General features: G+C 44.8%; 1 protein-coding gene across 2 annotated transcripts; it reads left to right on the top strand.

Moving 5' to 3' along the window:
• The first annotated feature begins 2,360 nt into the window (after window positions 1–2,360).
• capzb (capping actin protein of muscle Z-line subunit beta) lies at window positions 2,361–18,521 on the top strand. 2 transcript variants are annotated; one of them, XM_045691671.1, is made up of 9 exons: window positions 2,361–2,605; window positions 7,549–7,638; window positions 10,290–10,411; window positions 10,621–10,734; window positions 11,979–12,237; window positions 13,803–13,868; window positions 14,109–14,185; window positions 15,614–15,715; window positions 17,393–18,521. In XM_045691671.1, the coding sequence occupies exons 1-8, from the start codon at window positions 2,603–2,605 to the stop codon at window positions 15,705–15,707; spliced, it is 825 nt and encodes a 274-aa protein (XP_045547627.1). In that variant the 5' UTR covers window positions 2,361–2,602; the 3' UTR covers window positions 15,708–15,715; window positions 17,393–18,521. The 2 variants fall into 2 exon arrangements, with proteins under 2 accessions (XP_045547627.1, XP_045547628.1); XM_045691672.1 differs by lacking the exon at window positions 15,614–15,715.

The raw sequence follows: 18,521 nt of genomic DNA, 5'->3' as shown, positions 1-18,521 counted from the left end.
GCTGAGATAAGGGGGAACTTTACCTAGCAGGGTCTTGGAGATGACCTGGAGCCAGTGGGATTGGCGACGAGTATGAAGCGAGGGCCAGCCAACGAGAGCGTACAGGTCGCAGTGGTGGGTAGTAAATGGGGCTTTGGTGACAAAACGGATGGCACTGTGATAGACTGCATCCAATTTATTGAGTAGGGTATTGGAGGCTATTTTGTAAATGACATCACCGAAGTCGAGGATCGGTAGGATGGTCAGTTTTACGAGGGTATGTTTGGCAGCATGAGTGAAAGATGCTTTGTTGCGAAATAGGAAGCCAATTCTAGATTTAACTTTGGATTGGAGATGTTTGATGTGAGTCTGGAAGGAGAGTTTACAGTCTAACCAGACACCTAGGTATTTGTAGTTGTCCACATATTCTAAGTCAGAGCCGTCCAGAGTAGTGATGCTGGACGGGCGGGCAGGTTGCGGGCAGCGATCGGTTGAAGAGCATGCATTTAGTTTTACTTGTATTTAAGAGGAGTTGGAGGCCACGGAAGGAGAGTTGTATGGCATTGAAGCTCGTCTGGAGGGTAGTTAACACAGTGTCCAAAGAAGGGACAGAAGTATACAGAATGGTGTTGAATGCTTAGAGGTGGATCAGAGACTCACCAGCAGCAGGAGCGACATCATTGATGTATACAGAGAAAAGAGTCGGCCCAAGAATTGAACCCTGTGGCACCCCCATAGACTGCCAGAGGCCCGGACAACAGGCTCACCGATTTGACACACTGAACTCTATCAGAGAAGTAGTTGGTGAACCAGGCGAGGCAATCATTTGAGAAACCAAGGCTGTTGAGTCTGCCGATGAGGCTGTGGTGATTGACAGAGTCGAAAGCCTTGGCCAGCTCAATGAATACGGCTGCACAGTATTGTTTCTTATCGATGGCAGTTAAGATATCGTGTAGGACCTTGAGCGTGGCTGAGGTACACCCATGACCAGCTCTGAAACCAGATTGCATAGCGGAGAAGGTGCGGTGGGATTCGAAATGGTCGGTAATCTGTATGTTGACTTGGCTTTCGAAGACTTTAGAGAGGCAGGGTAGGATAGATATAGGGCTGTAGCAGTTTGGGTCAAGAGTGCCCCCCCCCTTTGAAGAGGGGGATGACTGCTATGTAAATCACTGCTTTCACATACTGATTTGCATCAGCTTGGATGAAGCATTCAGAAATTAAATCATCCAAATGGCCATTATTACACCACAGTTTTTTTTGTATTAGCTAAGTCTCAAACCATGATCATTAGGATATCCAGCGGTCAATGGTCATGTATCACTCCATTGCATGATAAGGTGTTAGTTGTGTATGCTTGCAATGAAAGCAGTAAAGCAAACAAGCAGAATCTTTCCCTGCAACCTTTGCTTAATCAGTGAACACAAAAATGTGGTGCAATAGGTGAACAAAAAGCATCTATTTGCAGCATATATCAGTCCCATATCTAGGCTTACTGCAAAAAAAATCCCCTTATCAATCATGGGCAGAAGAGGTGCCAGTGGGTTAGAGAGATGCACTATGTAGGCCTCTCCAACCCTGTTCCTGGAGAGCTATCCCCCTGTTGGTTTTTGCTCCAACCTCAGTTCTAACTAACCTGATTCAGTTGATCAACTAACTAATTATTAGAATCAGGTGTGCTATATTAGGGTTGGAGCGAAAACCTACTGGATGTTAAATCTCCAGGAACAGGGTTGGAGGGCCTGGTAGACTACATTATAGCTAAGAGTACTTTGTTGAGGGAAGTTTTATTACGACCAAGCTATGAGGAGTTCAGAGGCATTACGACAATTGATACTGGGTCAATGTCTGAGCGAAGAGACTGAACTACTGTAAAATCACCTATTTATTTTCATCAATCTCAGACAAGCACTTAGCCTATTACCCATACTATAAAGGACAATTGGCACATACATGCATGGTACTTTAAATGATGTTGATACCAACAATTGCAATAGCCTAGCTGTGTTATATTTCAGCTATGTAATGTGTCACAGATCTTTTGCCGGTTTGGTTGACCAGTATTACAAAGTTGAGTCAGACCTAGGTTTATTCGTTAGACCACTTAGTCATGGTGTGGTCACATACAGACTACATCAGGATCTGGTACCCTTCTTACAAATAATAAAATATGAATCTTGTGGATCAGAGTATTATTATGACAAGCATGAGTAAATGGCGTACAGTGTATCAGCCCCGTTATCATACCTTCCCTCTATCGCCCTCTCTGTTCTTTCTGTATATAGGCTACTTTTTACCAGTCACCACTCCTCTCCTCTTTCCATACTTGGCAATGCCTTACTTACTCCTCTCCGATTGGCTGCTTCAGAGACCGAGTAGCGTGACCCGGATATGCAATCGCCGCTTGTTTTCTCTGTCCCCCTTCCTTCCTGTACCCCGGTTGAGGAAGTGAATTCGCTGACAAGGCTGGGTTCAGTGAGGGAGGCGAAACAACATCTACCTGGTGGGGGTAAAAACAACAATAGCATAGACGAACAAGTCGTGCAAGCACAATACAACGAACGTGTAAAGCCATCGGCGAAAACATATTTGCCCTCCGAGATCGTCACCGAGCGCCGCAGACATGGTAAGGCCGCGGAGACGAGCTGGAGGAATGGGGATGGGTAGATTTTGGTGGGGCTACTAAGGGATATTAGCCAGCTACAGTAGCTAGCTGTCCTTTTATAGGAAGTGCTGTGTTGCGTTTCGAAAATGGCATAGACATGTATATACGCTACTCACAGTTAATTAAACGACCTATGATTGCTAATCCGAATTTCATTCTTAACTAGCAAATTTGTTGAAGTTACAGGATGTTTTGGATTGAGAAACTAGTTTAGGGATTAGAGACTAGGGTCTCGCTCTCGCCACCCCTCCTCTTCCAGACACACACCCCATGGTTAAAATAGTACAAGCGCCGGGTTGCCTGTCGCTAAAATCGGCCTGCTCCGCCCATTCTCTCGCATGGATTGGAGGTGACGTGTAAACCACAATTCCCAACTTTTACTTGGCTTCAACAATGTGATTTACGCGTTCAGTGACTTTTGTTGACAACACTGTCAGTGTAACTTTGTATAACACGTTTTACACCACTTATCCACCGTTTTGCGCAATAATGTAACTAACTTTTAAATACTAATAGGAAAGAATATTAACACATCAAACATCCTTGAATGTTAAGCTTATTGTGGTGCACCTGGCGAAGGAAATTCAACCACCATTGTCACTTGTATGTCTATTTTCCAATATAGCAAAATATTTTTAGATACCTCATGGATTTAAACATTTGAAATAATGTGTGGCTGCCCTGTCAACTAGCAACATTCACACGGTTCTTCACCTCCAACTCCACTGGACTCAATAGTCCCCCTTTTATGAATGTCTCACGCATGGAATGAATGTTTGATACAATATTCCTATAGTGGAGAGCAGATGGCTTGTCTCCCCAGCCACCCCCTGACTTCACCTCATCCATCCTGTTGGTCCAGCCTCACCGCCGCCTCTGGACCCCTGTGGCAATTGGTCCAGTGTTTACACAAGACAGGGCCGTTGGTAAACACAGTGTCAGGGAGCGCAGGTGTCGGCTGAACAAGACTATTTCATCTGCCCAGAACAGCCTAGATACAACCCAAAAGTGTGAGAGAGGGCATGCAGTACATGATCTGAAAACCTTGGCTGTATTCAGGAGAAAGCAGACTGAAGTTTGTTTAGGGAAAGAATGATTTTGGGTGTGTGATTCTCCTATAGCCAGCTGCTCTTATCTGGCTTGTAGTCTCTACCTTGGTTTCATCTGATGACTTGGTATTGATTCAAAGACATTGGGTTGGTATTTTATCGAATTTATCTGTAATGTATATTGGAATCTGTCAGTTGGTGTGTTTTGTTTATGAGAATGACAGTAGGAGACTTTAGATTGGTGGTCTCTACAGACAAACTGAGATATTGCCTAATCTTTACATCTTTCAAGAATGTGTTTCCTGCACTAGATAGTATTTTTAAGTACTTACTAGATTTCAGTTATTCTTGACTCTCATTATAATATGACTATAGTCGGAACTGCATTAGTGCAGATTTGATGAGTGCGACTTGATTTGCTTCAGATATCTGCATTCCTCGGTTGAGTTCACACATACACAACAATCCCATGTCATTGACCGTTGTATTTTATTAGGTGGGAATCAAGGAAGATTCATGGGCTGTTGACTTTTCAGGTAGATGATCACATTTGTTTTGACTGAAATGGAAGTATTTTACAGTATAACTTCAATACAGCACAGAGATCATCTTGCCTGGCTACCCATCCACAACGCTGCGACCAAACGCCATGCCCACTAACATATTGTCTCCACAATGAGTCAGGATTTTCTGTACTTCCTGACAGCTTATCAAATGTGAACACATTCAAACCATTCTGGTGGGTGTTTGCACCAAAACAGTATTTTTTTTTTTTCCCCCTCATAGCTTGTTCTCCATATTCTTTTTAAATTCCATGACTGATCAAAACTGGTTTTCTCATGGCTCTCTCTTGTCCCTCTGCAGCAGACATATAGTGAGGAATATGTTTGGAACATCGAAACCACAATATTGAATCGTGAGAATTGCAATACATATTGTATTGGCACCAAAGTATTGTGAAAATATAGTGAGTTCCCTAATAACTAGCGATAGAGCAGTGGAATTAAATTCAGTATGAGTCGCCAGGCAAGAGATCACCTCACAGACAAAAAAAAGTATCTGAAATGTTACTCTTGTTGCACAGCAGCGAGCTTCACTTACACACAATTCTCAGATTACACTGCCTGGGGTTGCTGAAAAGTTTCAATTTAAAGCAAAAGTTGTCATCGGTCAATCAGTGCTATTATATAGAAAGTTTAGCTCGCTTCATGTTGCCTGGGGGTCCAGAACATAATGTAATTAAAAATAATAATCCTTCATCAGTCAAAGCGCTTTGATTAATCTCCGTAATACAAAGATGACTTTGTTTTCACAGATGTATTGGTGAAGCGCAACATTTTTATGGATCTCTCTGGCCTGCAGCTCCTTATCTTCTTGCCAAATCTCTGTCCTGTACATTTGTCAGTGGTTTCATGTTGTGGCTGGCCTGCCCTCCACGCTAATGTTCTGGTGCTCACCGCATCGTTCAGTGAGAGAAGAACACCATCCGGGAAGGCTCTGCTATGTGGCCTTGTCTGCTAGCTCAGCTTTTCACTATTACCCACAATCCCCTCTGTGCCCCTGCTAGATCTCCTCAGTAAGTGAACAGACAGGGAGCTTGTGGAGAGACCGACTGATGCCATGACTCAATCCATATTCATCCTTTCTGAAGTTCAGTTCAATCACATTCATTTATATGGGCTTGTCTGACAAAGTCAAACAGGCCTGTATTAAAAAAGACAAGTCTGAGCCCTGTTGTGTTACATCAAGGAAGAATTGCCTTATGACTTCCTCAATGTTGGTCTCCCAGGGCACATCTCTGGCCAGTTCTAAAAGACTAGGACAGAATCACCAAGCCAGCCATTTAGTTATCAACAATCAACTGAGACAAATTAGACAATTTCACATTACAGTGAATCCTCACTTGTAGCAGCAGATTATTGAGTTAATGGCTACTCGTTCTCCATGAATGAGTCATTTTTCAAATGAGCACTCTTTTCTTTCCTCACAAAGGTTTGTACTTGCAGAGTTTTCTAGCAGAAAAAGTAGAAAAGGCAGTGGAGTGAATTGTTGACATTTCTGTTAAGGGTTAGTAACATTTTCAGTTGCTGGAAACTTGTCTTCATTTATGAGCGCTCAAGCATTCAAAAAATGTTGACCTTTCCAGATACCATAAAATGACGGGCCTGTATCAATAACAGGATGATTAACAGCCTTGCCTTTATATGGTAATCAGTCAATCTGTCTTCCAACTACCATGGTTAGGCCTATCAATTTTTTTAAAATCTTTGACCCAGTCAAAAGGTTTTTAGTGTTTTATTTTGCCCCTACAAGTAAACAAAACCAATGTTTTTAGCCAAGGCCCAGTTGTGGTTCTAGACGCTCCCTAAAGGAATCTGCCATGGGCGTGAACTTGTTGTGACCCACCAATGAGTCCAGGCCAATGATTTATATATACACTAGATTACATACTGGATGCTGTTTTGAAGCCACCATGCCTCCATCTTGGCACTCCCCCACCGTAGTCATTTTTTAAAATGTAGGAAGCTATAGAAATGCATTTACTTATGTCTACATTTTGTTTTTGCGCACATTTATTATATTAAACACCTTAATGCATACTTTTTTTATTATATTATGTGAGCTAAACATGAAATACTGTAGAATTTCATTCATTCCTATGGAGGATTGCTTTTATGAGGAGTGCTAATATGGCCGACCGGTAGCTTCAAATCCTCTCCATGGCCAAAACATAGCATCAACAGACAGGGTTTATATACATCATTGGTCCAGACCAACTGCAGTTAGGCCCAGACCTAGTGTTGGCTACTAGATGGGTTTGTCACATGAACAACTAGGCTATTTGGAGGCAAATCCAGAACTTTGTCTCTCATGCCACTTAGTTTTGCTTTGATAAAGTCTCGTGAGTGAAACCATAAGCAGCTAGCTCCATGACTTTTGTAATTTCAGGATGTGTAGAGTTGGACGGTATCTGGATTTTCATACCGTCCTGGGGCGTGAACTTGTGACCCACCAATGAGTCCAGCCCAATGATGTGTATATATACACTAGATGACATCCTGGATGCTGTTTTGAAGCAACCGTGCTGTCCATACGCATAGTTTTAGCAAAAAAGACCTTGCTATTCAATTGTAAGCTCATTTAGCCTACTTGTGGCTTCCAGACCCTTGTCAATACACATCTGGACTCACCTGCTCCTGCTTTCTCCAGTTGTGCTATTTACAAACATGTGACTGGCTGAACTGTTCTGTGGAAGTACGGTAAGCTTCATAATGTGACGGGTGAAATGAAGAACGCAATCTGCTTCATCTCCTAACATATTGCACAAGTTGACTGCAGGTATTTACTTAAAAAGTAGCTCCAAATATTAAAATGTTTGTAGCCTAGTCACGGCCTGGCCTGGCTTGGCTCGCCCCTGTCCTATCCACCGTAACAAGGTAACATGCATCCGTCAATGGCTGCCCCCTCAGTCTGCTGGAGCTGTGTGAGAGGCTGGGAGCTTTGTTTGCTCTGTGTTCAGTTCAATCTATTTTAGTTGATTCAATTCAGACAGTGACAGTGATGCATTTTTTAAAAGTCAATTTAATCTCAAAAAAGGAATGAAAATGTACTGTTGAAACAGCTAGCCTGTTATGTTCCAAGACCCGCCTAAACTGTTGAATTTTTGTGCAGGGGTGAACTTGGCAAGGTTCAAATTTGCTTCCAATCAGTGAAAAACACACATTTCTCTTGTGAAATGGACAAAAAAAATGTAAAGTACAAGTTGCTTTTAGACTTTCTTTTGCAGAACTAGGCCTATGCATTTTGTGTGTAGGAATGTGTATCAAAAGCTGACTCATTGTGTGTGTGTTTCAGAATGACCAGCAGCTGGATTGTGCTCTGGACCTGATGAGGCGTCTGCCTCCCCAGCAGATCGAGAAGAACCTCAGTGACCTCATCGACCTGGTGAGTTGCCGGTAGATGACAACCAATCACAGTCCTATACACAGCCCAGACTGTGCTTGAAATCTCCCATAGTGCAACCAGATCTGAGAGATTAACCTGAATCGGACATAAATCAAACCACACATTCTCCAGTGATCGTTCTCCACCTTTTTTTATGGTCATATCCATTTTTCCCTCAGACCCCAGTCTGCTCCTCTTCCTTCCTTCTCCCCTTTGACACCTCTCTCCCCTGGGCACCAGCACTCTCCTTGACCGCCTCAGCACGCTCCTATGTAGCTAGTTGTTAGCGGTCATTAGAAAAGCTGTCAATTACTCTACATGGGCCCATTTAGCCCCGCCCTCTCCTTAGTCACTCCTGGTGGTTGGGAATCCAATGAGCTCACTTCCCATGTCCTCCTGTAGCACCACCCTTTCCCCCTCTACTTTTCTGCCCCCCCCCCCCCCCCAACCCACTCTATTTCCTCTGTGCTTCTACCTTCGACCCCCGTCTCCCCCTTCTGTCTGTCCCGTCTCCCCCTTCTGTCTGTCCCGTCTCCCCCTTCTGTCTGTCCCGTCTCCCCCTTCTGTCTGTCCCGTCTCCCCCTTCTGTCTGTCCCGTCTCCCCCTTCTGTCTGTCCCGTCTCCCCCTTCTGTCTGTCCCGTCTCCCCCTTCTGTCTGTCCCGTCTCCCCCTCCTGTCTGTCCCGTCTCCCCTTCCTGTCTGTCCCGTCTCCCCCTTCTGTCTGTCCCGTCTCCCCCTTCTGTCTGTCCCGTCTCCCCCTTCTGTCTGTCCCGTCTCCCCTTCCTGTCTGTCCCGTCTCCCCTTCCTGTCTGTCCCGTCTCCCCTTCCTGTCTGTCCCGTCTCCCCCTTCTGTCTGTCCCGTCTCCCCCTTCTGTCTGTCCCGTCTCCCCCTTCTGTCTGTCCCGTCTCCCCCTTCTGTCTGTCCCGTCTCCCCCTTCTGTCTGTCCCGTCTCCCCTTCCTGTCTGTCCCGTCTCCCCTTCCTGTCTGTCCCGTCTCCCCTTCCTGTCTGTCCCGTCTCCCCTTCCTGTCTGTCCCGTCTCCCCTTCCTGTCTGTCCCGTCTCCCCTTCCTGTCTGTCCCGTCTCCCCTTCCTGTCTGTCCCGTCTCCCCTTCCTGTCTGTCCCGTCTCCCCTTCCTGTCTGTCCCGTCTCCCCTTCCTGTCTGTCCCGTCTCCCCTTCCTGTCTGTCCCGTCTCCCCTTCCTGTCTGTCCCGTCTCCCCTTCCTGTCTGTCCCGTCTCCCCTTCCTGTCTGTCCCGTCTCCCCTTCCTGTCTGTCCCGTCTCCCCTTCCTGTCTGTCCCGTCTCCCCTTCCTGTCTGTCCCGTCTCCCCTTCCTGTCTGTCCCGTCTCCCCGTCCTGTCTGTCCCGTCTCCCCTTCCTGTCTGTCCCGTCTCCCCTTCCTGTCTGTCCCGTCTCCCCTTCCTGTCTGTCCCGTCTCCCCTTCCTGTCTGTCCCGTCTCCCCTTCCTGTCTGTCCCTGTTCCCCCTCCTGTCTGTCCCTGTTCCCCCTCCTGTCTGTCCCTGTTCCCCCTCCTGTCTGTCCCTGTTCCCCCTCCTGTCTGTCCCTGTTCCCCCTCCTGTCTGTCCCTGTTCCCCCTCCTGTCTGTCCCTGTTCCCCCTCCTGTCTGTCCCTGTTCCCCCTCCTGTCTGTCCCTGTTCCCCCTCCTGTCTGTCCCTGTTCTCCCCCTCCTGTCTGTCCCTGTTCTCCCCCTCCTGTCTGTCCCTGTTCTCCCCCTTCTGTCTGTCTGGCGGTTGCCAGGTGTGCGGGGCTGTGTCCAGGGAACAGAGAAGGCATTGTGTCTGTGTGTTCTGATTAAGGAGTAGGTAGGAAGGGGGGGGGTCCATGTCACTCTGAGAAGTTATTTGTACCTCTTTATCCCCTGAGACCCATTGATATCCCTTCAAATTCTTTCCCTCCTCTCCCTCCCGCTCTCATTTCCCACTTAGCAAGGAGGCGGAATGAGGGAAAAAAACAGCTTAACCTTATTTCCCCCTCATATTGATTCAAGGATATCATATGCCTGCATTCTCTTGTCTCCCTGCCTCATCTGTTTCTCACGCACATTATGCCCTCTCTCTACCCCTATTGTCTAGCCCAGCATAGTTGGCAACTGTTAAAGGTGGATTGAATTGCCAAAGACAACGCTCTTTTAGTAAATTTACTTCCTGCTACCCCCAGCACCACCACCCTAGACACACACCCTTGTAATCAGTAGTCAGACTAAATTCAAGACTCAAACTATGTGAGTCATTGCTCTATTTAGCTTAAATGGGCTTTTAGTGGGTTGATGCACAAATACATATTGATAGGTTTCAAATCATATTAGCTGTATATGAAATTGGTTGTTCGTAAGTTACTATGGTACCTGTTTAAATAAACAGTTTTGTGTATGATATTGTACACTATGCTCAAAAAAAGTGCTTTTTGGAAATATAGTTGAAAGCGAGAGACTTATTTTAGTAAATGTTTTGGAGAACATTTGAATATTTGCATGTAAGTTTGCGAGAAGCTTTGTGTGTAAGTTTCTTGTTGAAAGTGTGTTTGTGTGAGCATGTAGAATACTATCGAAAGTGTGTTGTTGTAGTGTGTTGTTGGAACATGTCGTGAAGGCTATCTCTCTCTCTCTCTCTCTCTCTCTCTCTGTGTGTCCAGGTGCCCAGTCTATGTGAGGACCTGCTCTCCTCTGTGGACCAGCCTCTGAAGATCGCCCGGGACAAAGTGGTGGGGAAAGACTACCTGCTCTGTGACTACAACAGAGATGGTGACTCCTACAGGTAAGACCTGACAGCCTGCAGCTCCTCTTTTACCGCTGTCCTTTCTTTCCCACATATCAATGTCATCAGGAACCATGCCTGGTATATAACAATTACTTAGAATTATTTGTTTGTCAAACATGGAAATATGACCACGCACACAGATGATACAGAGCGACAACCCTTGATTTGGATTTAGTCTTGCTCATTCTTGTGTTCTTGTTTCTCAGATCCCCATGGAGTAATAAGTATGAGCCTCCCATCGACGATGGTGCCATGCCGTCTGCCCGCCTGCGCAAACTAGAGGTTGAGGCCAACAATGCTTTCGACCAGTACAGAGACCTGTGAGTAATAGTAGTCCACTAGTGTTACTATCAAACCAGTACAGAGACCTGTGAGTAATAGTAGTCCACTAGTGTTACTATCAAACCAGTACAGAGACCTGTGAGTAATAGTAGTCCACTAGTGTTACTATCAAACCAGTACAGAGACCTGTGAGTAATAGTAGTCCACTAGTGTTACTATCAAACCAGTACAGAGACCTGTGAGTAATAGTAGTCCACTAGTGTTACTATCAAACCAGTACAGAGACCTGTGAGTAATAGTAGTCCACTAGTGTTACTATCAAACCAGTACAGAGACCTGTGAGTAATAGTAGTCCACTAGTTTTACTATCAAACCAGTACAGAGACCTGTGAGTAATAGTAGTCCACTAGTGTTACTATCAAACCAGTACAGAGACCTGTGAGTAATAGTAGTCCACTAGTGTTACTATCAAACCAGTACAGAGACCTGTGAGTAATAGTAGTCCACTAGTGTTACTATCAAACCAGTACAGAGACCTGTGAGTAATAGTAGTCCACTAGTGTTACTATCAAACCAGTACAGAGACCTGTGAGTAATAGTAGTCCACCAGTGTTACTATCAAACCAGTACAGAGACCTGTGAGTAATAGTAGTCCACCAGTGTTACTATCAAACCAGTACAGAGACCTGTTAATACCAGTAGGCCACCACTGTTACCATCAAACCAGTACAGAGACCTGTTAATACCAGTAGGCCACCACTGTTACCATCAAACCAGTACAGAGACCTGTTAATACCAGTAGGCCACCACTGTTACCATCAAACCAGTACAGAGACCTGTTAATACCAGTAGGCCACCACTGTTACCATCAAACCAGTTCAGAGACCTGTTAATACCAGTAGGCCACCACTGTTACCATCAAACCAGTACAGAGACCTGTTAATACCAGTAGGCCACCACTGTTACCAGCAAACCAGTACAGAGACCTGTTAATACCAGTAGGCCACCACTGTTACCATCAAACCAGTACAGAGACCTGTTAATACCAGTAGGCCACCACTGTTACCAGCAAACCAGTACAGAGACGTTTGCCTCTCATTCTACCATAGTAATATCATTAACACATTATAAAACGGAAAGTTGGGATCCTCAATGTTGATTGGCCAAAACAGCATTCCAACCTTTTGTATGTCAGATGATATACCACGTCTATGACGCAAAGAAATAACCTGATAAAACCACCAATGACAGTCTTATTATGCATGCCCTCTGTGTTTGTTAGGTATTTTGAGGGCGGTGTTTCCTCTGTATACCTGTGGGACTTGGATCATGGCTTCGCCGGGGTCATCCTCATCAAGAAGGCCGGAGACGGCTCCAAGAAGATCAAAGGCTGCTGGGACTCCATCCATGTGGTGGAGGTGCAGGAGAAGTCCAGCGGACGGACCGCTCACTACAAACTCACCTCCACTGTCATGCTGTGGCTCCAGACGACCAAGACCGGGTCCGGAACCATGAACCTGGGTGGCAGTCTGACAAGACAGGTGCTTAGACTGAACAAAAATATAAACGCAACATGTAAAGTGTTGGTCCCATGTTGCATGGGTTGAAATAAAAGATCCCAGAAATGTTCCTTATGCACAAAAATATTATTTCTCTCAAATATTGTGCATTAGTGAGCATTTCTCCTTTGTCAAGTTAACCCATCCACCTGACAGCATCATCAGTGTTCATTACACAGGTGCACCTTGTGCTGGGGACAAAAGGCCACTCTAATATCGTATGTGCAGTTTTGTGTCAACACAATGCCACAGATGTCTCAAACTTTCATAGGGAGCGTGCAATTGGCATGCTGATTGCAGGAATGTCAACCAGAGCTGTTGCCAGAGAATTCAATTTTCATTTCTCTACCACAAGCCACCTCCAACGTCATTTTAGAGAATTTGGTAGTACCTCCACCTGGCCTCACAACCGCAGACCACGTGTAACCACGGCAGCTCAGGACCTCCACATCCGGCGGCTTCACCTGCGGGATTGTCGGCCACCAGGACAGCTAAGGAAACTGGGTTTGCACACCCAAGGAATTTCTGCTCAAACTGTCAGAAAACATCTCAGGGAAGCTTATCTGCATGCTCGTCATCTTTCCCAGGGTCTTGACCTGACTGCAGTTTGGTTTCGTTACTGACTTCAGTGGGAAGATGCTCACCTTCGATAGCCACTGGCATGCTAGAGAAGTGTGCTCTTCACGGATGAATCCCAGTGTCAACTGTACCGGGCAGAGGACATATGGTGTTGTGTGGGAGAGCGGTTTGCTGATGTCAACAGAGTGAACAGAGTGCTCCATGGTAGTGGGGTTATGGTATGGGCAGGCATAAGCTACGGACAACAAACACAATTGCATTCTTTCAATGGCAATTTGAATGTACAGATACCGTCGCAAGATCCTGAGGCCCATTGTCGTTCCATTCATATGCCGCCATCACCTCATGTTTCAGCATAATGCAAGGCCCCACAATTCCTGGAAGCTGAAAATGTTTCTTCTTCCATGGCCTGCATACTCACCAGACATGTAACCCATTGAACAGGTTTGGGATGCTTTGGATGGAAGTGTACGACAGTGTGTTCCAGTTCCCGCCAATATCGAGAAACTTTACAGTCATTGAAGGGGAGTGGGACAACATTCCACAGGCCACAATCAACAGCCTGATCAACTCTGTGAAGGATATGTTGCGCTGCATTAGGCAAATGGTGGTCACACCAGATACTGACTGGTTTTTGATCCACGGCCCTACTTTTTGAAAAAATAATAATAATTAAGCTATCTGTGACCGGTGCAGGTCTGTATTCCCAGTCATGTGAAATCTGTAGATTAGGGCCTAATGCATTTTATTTAAATTGACTGATTTCCTTATGAACTGTAACTCAGTAAAATATTTGAAATTGTAGCATTTTTTATTTAATTTAATTTTTTTGTCTACATACTGTGGTGGGGGGGTTGTCCGCATGCTTTTGTGATCTGTGTCTCTTGGTTTACTTGTTGCAACATTCATATCTCCACTACTACTGTACTGGACTTTACAATACCCTCATCCCTATCTTTTCCTTCCAGATGGAGAAAGACGAGACAGTTGGAGAGTCCTCCCCACACATTGCCAACATTGGCCGCCTGGTGGAGGTGGGCAGAACTACACCTTATACATGCATGCCCTTATACACACTCACTCACTGACATATAGAGTTACGCACATGGTGGTTCACATGGATTCCTTAGCTGAAATAATTATACAGTAAACCCCTGTGAACCAAGTAATACTTTAATGTATACAGTAATACTGTGTTTAGTTACAGTAAAATGACTGCAGTATATTGATATCACAAGATTAATGTTTGTATGTGAATGACTTTGTAACCTCAGGATATGGAGAATAAAATTCGCTCCACTCTCAATGAGATCTACTTTGGGAAGACCAAGGACATCGTCAATGGCTTGAGGTATGCAGGGGCACACACACACGTCACATTGGTAGAAAGTCAGTGTGCGCATTCGACATTACAGCTACCTTTAAAGGCGAGTTGAGATTGACTGATCTACAAATCACCTTGTATCCTTAATAGCTAATCAATATTATTTGTAGATCAGTCAGTCTCACAATTTACCCATGATACACCAGTTTTGATCAGGGATGGGCAACTTCGATGGGGGTGCGAACCACAATCTGAACTCATCGAGGGGCCCCACATTGCGAGCAAAACATCTTAGTGGCCCCCACTTGACAGCGGATAATATCATTTTTTTAGAGTTCATTCTGTGCAATTCCACACATTTTGCCATAGGGTGGAGAGATTTTTTTTTTCATATGATATCTGATTGACACTGACTAGCAAAATCAATAGGGGCCCCCTGGCTGGTAATTTCACCATGATGACAGTTTATCGGTCAGCTATATAAACTTAACTTAGCAATCATAAAATGGTTAGCTGACATGGCTAGTTGACTGACATAACAAAACTAAAACTTCTGATGTACAACCAAATAAAAAACGATTCTAATTTGAAACAGTAAATTGAAATCAGAGTTCCTGTTTTTTTTTTCTGGGGGGGATTGATCCGAGGGCCTTCAAAAGAGGTGCCGCGGGCCGCATCATTTGCCCATCCCTGGTTTTGATACTCATCTACTGCATTTTTTGTTTGACCTCTTTCACCCATACTCTTGTTTGTTGTTGTACTTTTACCCCATTTTCTCCACAATTTTGTGATATCCAATTGGTAGTTAGTCTTGTCCTATTGCTGCAATTCCCCTATGGACTCCGGAGAGGCGAAGGTCGAGAGCCATGCATCCTGCTTCTCGACACACTGCTCGCTTAACCCAGAAGCCAGCCGCACCAATGTGTCGGAGGAAACACCGTCCAGCTGGCGACTGAAGTCAGCTTGCAGGCGCCTGCCAGCCACAAGGAGTAGCTAGAGCGCGATGTGACAAGGAAAGACCGTCCGGTCAAACCCTCCCCTAACCCGGACGATGCTGAACCAATTGTGTGCCGCCTCATGGGTCCCCCGGTCATGGCCGGCTGTGCCTTAGACCGCTGCGCCACTCGGGAGTTCCTTCGTACTCCTTTTTACCCATGGCTGTATCTGTTAATGGGGATTTTCCCTCATTTTTCTCTGCCATATTGTGTTATCTGGTTCCCTTGTCATTTTCTGTGTTTTTCAGTTCTACAATTCCAACCCTGTTTTATTTCCATTTCCCCTATTCAATCCCATTTTCTTCCTGTTCCCTCTTTCATCCCACTATCTCCTCTCCTCCTGCTGTCCTTCATCTCTGCTCTATATTCACTTGTCCTTCATTTGTCTGCCTGTCCCTCTCCTCTTCTTCCCTCCCTCTCCCCTTCCTCTACCTCCTGCCCCCTCTCCACTGTGCTTTAGATCTATTGACTCTTTGCCTGATAACCAAAAGTACCGGCAGCTCCAGAAGGAGCTGTCTCAGGTCCTCACCCAGCGCCAGATCTTCATTGACTAGGGCCAGAGGTATCGTCTGGCATGGGACAACAGGCTGTGTGTGTCTGTGGCATTGGAGTGTGTGTGCCTGCGTGTGAGAGAGATTGGGCAAGTAATGTAGTGGCATGGTGTGGTTTTGTTTGTGGTGAATGAGTGGTTTCTCAGACAGTTGCAACCCCCTGACGTTTTCTCAAGGAGTGTTTGTTGCAGCTGTTCCAACATGGAGTTGCATGAGGAAGAGCCCTAGATTAACTTACCTGTCTAAACATTTAACATTGATTGCACCTCCTCTTAACAGTGAAAGACAGTGTGACATCCTCACCGCTTATTGTGTTTCAAAATTAATTAGCTGTTTTTCCATCTGTGTTTATCAGGCTTTCTACAGGGTGTCCACGGGTCCTTAAGTCTTTGTCTTGAATTAATGTATCTGATTTAAAGGCCTTAAGTCTTAAAATGTATAAATTTCCGTTTTCAAAGTTCTTACCAACTACGGTGGACATGACTACAGTGTTTCAGTTTTATATTGTGTCACTGCTTAATTGTTGCCACTACGAAGGGGGAAAAAAATAGAAAAAAATGGAACATCAAATAATGCTCCAGGAGCACTTTGAAGATGTTAGAGATCTAACCACGTGCTCCTCTGCGTGTGAGAGTCGGGACATTGCCAGAGATAGAGAGCGCAAGGTAGCCTATACAAGTTGATAAACACTAAGCCTGTACACCTGGTGACCTAGCGCAATGGAGTGTTGACTCTGTTTTATACAATAACAGTGCTGTATATTTGACTTTGGCACTTTTTCAAAGTGGTATTGAGTATCATTGTACTAAGCTGGTATTGAAGCCAGAATTCTGAACACTTAGTTTGTGATCTATCTAACGATTAGCCCATTGGGGTAGCCTAAACAAATGCAGATGGGCAACACCATGTTTCAGCCATCGGTAGCTTAGCCGCTATGGTACTACATCCCTTAGGCTGGAGGAGAATGTTCATTGCTAAAATAGCACACCTGCCTGATAATATGATCCATGTAGGCTATAGCCTTTGGTGAAAATATTCCTTTTTGCCAAAATGGGCTCATTTCTGGAGAGGAATATTAGCAGGTGTGTGGTGCAAGCAGACCTTAATAATTGGTATTAAATTGCATTCCAAGTGGCTTTAAAAAGGTCTGCTGGCTGACCTCTGTCGTCTGGTGAATGGTGTTTCATTCGAAACTGGTGTGGCTGGCTTCGGGGTTAAGCGGGTGGGTGTTAAGAAGCGCGGTTTGGCGGGTCATGTTTCGGCAGATGCATGACTCAACCTTCGCTTCCCGAGCCTTTTGGGGAGTTGCAGCGATGAGACGAGATCGAAAAAAGGGGGTAAAAATAACAATAATAATCTTAAATTCAACTTCATGGAACCTGCATATACCTTGTACCTAGGTACCTTATTTGCTTTCTGACAAACTCACTGCTACTACATCTATTCCTGAGTTTCAAATTGACCCCTGTTCCCCTTGGCACTCCTGTATATCTGAAACTATTGGATCGTTTTATGGTACTTGCCTCACCTTAGCATCTGTGAGACTGAGTGGAACTTTTATCATATTGCTTAGATGAAAAATAAACATTCTACAGAAGTGGTTATGGGGTAGGTGTTGGGTTGATTTTGTAATCTATTGTATATTTAATCTGCCCCACTCACTCCTCCCTCCCTCTCTCCCCTGATAGGAGTGTTCAGACCCTGGCTGACAAATCGAAGCAGGAGGCTCTGAAGAACGACCTGATGGTGGCACTTAAACGCAAACAGCAAAGCTAGAGATGCTATTGTTATTTTTTTTCTGTCTCTTTCTCTCTGTCTGTTCCTCTCCACCTCTCCCGCCATATTTTTTCTGTTTGTATCTCTCCTTCCATCCCTGTATGCCTGTTTCAGTGCTGCGTACTTGTTCATTTGTGGAAAACAAAAAAAAGGAGAAAAATGCTTAGCTTTTTATTCATTTTTTTTCTGAATTTTTTTTTCATTTGCACGCATTGTTTTGAGGCATCTCATTCTCTATGAAGCCATTCACCTTCTCACTCTCTCTGACTTGTGTTATGAATATTATGATAGTATTATGACGGTTAATGATAATCTTAGTGTGACGGCAATGTTTTTATCCCTATAGCGCTCTCACAGCTGAGTCAGTTTTGAATGAGTGACATCAGCTCTCCTATCCTCTGGTTAAGGGACAGGGTTGACGGACTGTTCTGTAGATGGGGAAGGCTGGGCATTCAAACATTACATTTTTACCAACATTTTATTACTTGCACCCATTATATCAAAGTGTCTATGCCACCACCTTATATATCTGTATGGAAATATAGCTGTCAATATAACTGTCAATTTTCTGAGTGATGTATTGGCGGGAACGGAATGGGAGAGGGTGTCTCTCGATCTATTGTAAGGATTGGTCAACGGTTTGCTCTTTGTCCCACTCTATCCACATGCGTTGAGAGTCTGTGGGAGCATGGGATCTTGGGATGGCTAGATGGAGATGTAGACTGCTAAAACATGGGGATGGACTGTTAAATTCACTGTGTATACTCATGTCATTAACCCCCCCCCCTCCCCCCCTCCTACACTGTGTATAACATTACGATTTGCATCCCTCTGTCTCTCTCCCTCCCTTTTGTCTCTTTCTCTCTTTCACCCTTGTCTATGTTGGGGTTCACAGTTTGTCTTTTTGCGTCTTGACGGAAGCTTTTGACAGTTTCTGTTTTGGGGGGGGGAATCTTTTGTTGTATTTTGTTTTAATTTTGTAAAGCTTATGATTCATATTGTATTAGAGCCTCCAACAACAATAAAAACAGTAAAAAGCTA

The sequence above is a fragment of the Salmo salar genome, chromosome ssa12 (assembly GCF_905237065.1).
Source record: "Salmo salar chromosome ssa12, Ssal_v3.1, whole genome shotgun sequence".
In the NCBI taxonomy this organism is placed as follows: domain Eukaryota; kingdom Metazoa; phylum Chordata; class Actinopteri; order Salmoniformes; family Salmonidae; genus Salmo; species Salmo salar.
This window is presented reverse-complemented; position numbering and strand designations above follow the sequence as displayed.

What these genes read in the sequence shown, in the direction of transcription:
- capzb (XM_045691671.1), top strand. An exon ending in GTGGCAGTCTGACAAGACAG is followed by an intron (nt 12,238 to 13,802) that starts GTGCTTAGACTG and finishes TTTTCCTTCCAG; the next exon opens with ATGGAGAAAGACGAGACAGT. An exon ending in GACATCGTCAATGGCTTGAG is followed by an intron (nt 14,186 to 15,613) that starts GTATGCAGGGGC and finishes ACTGTGCTTTAG; the next exon opens with ATCTATTGACTCTTTGCCTG.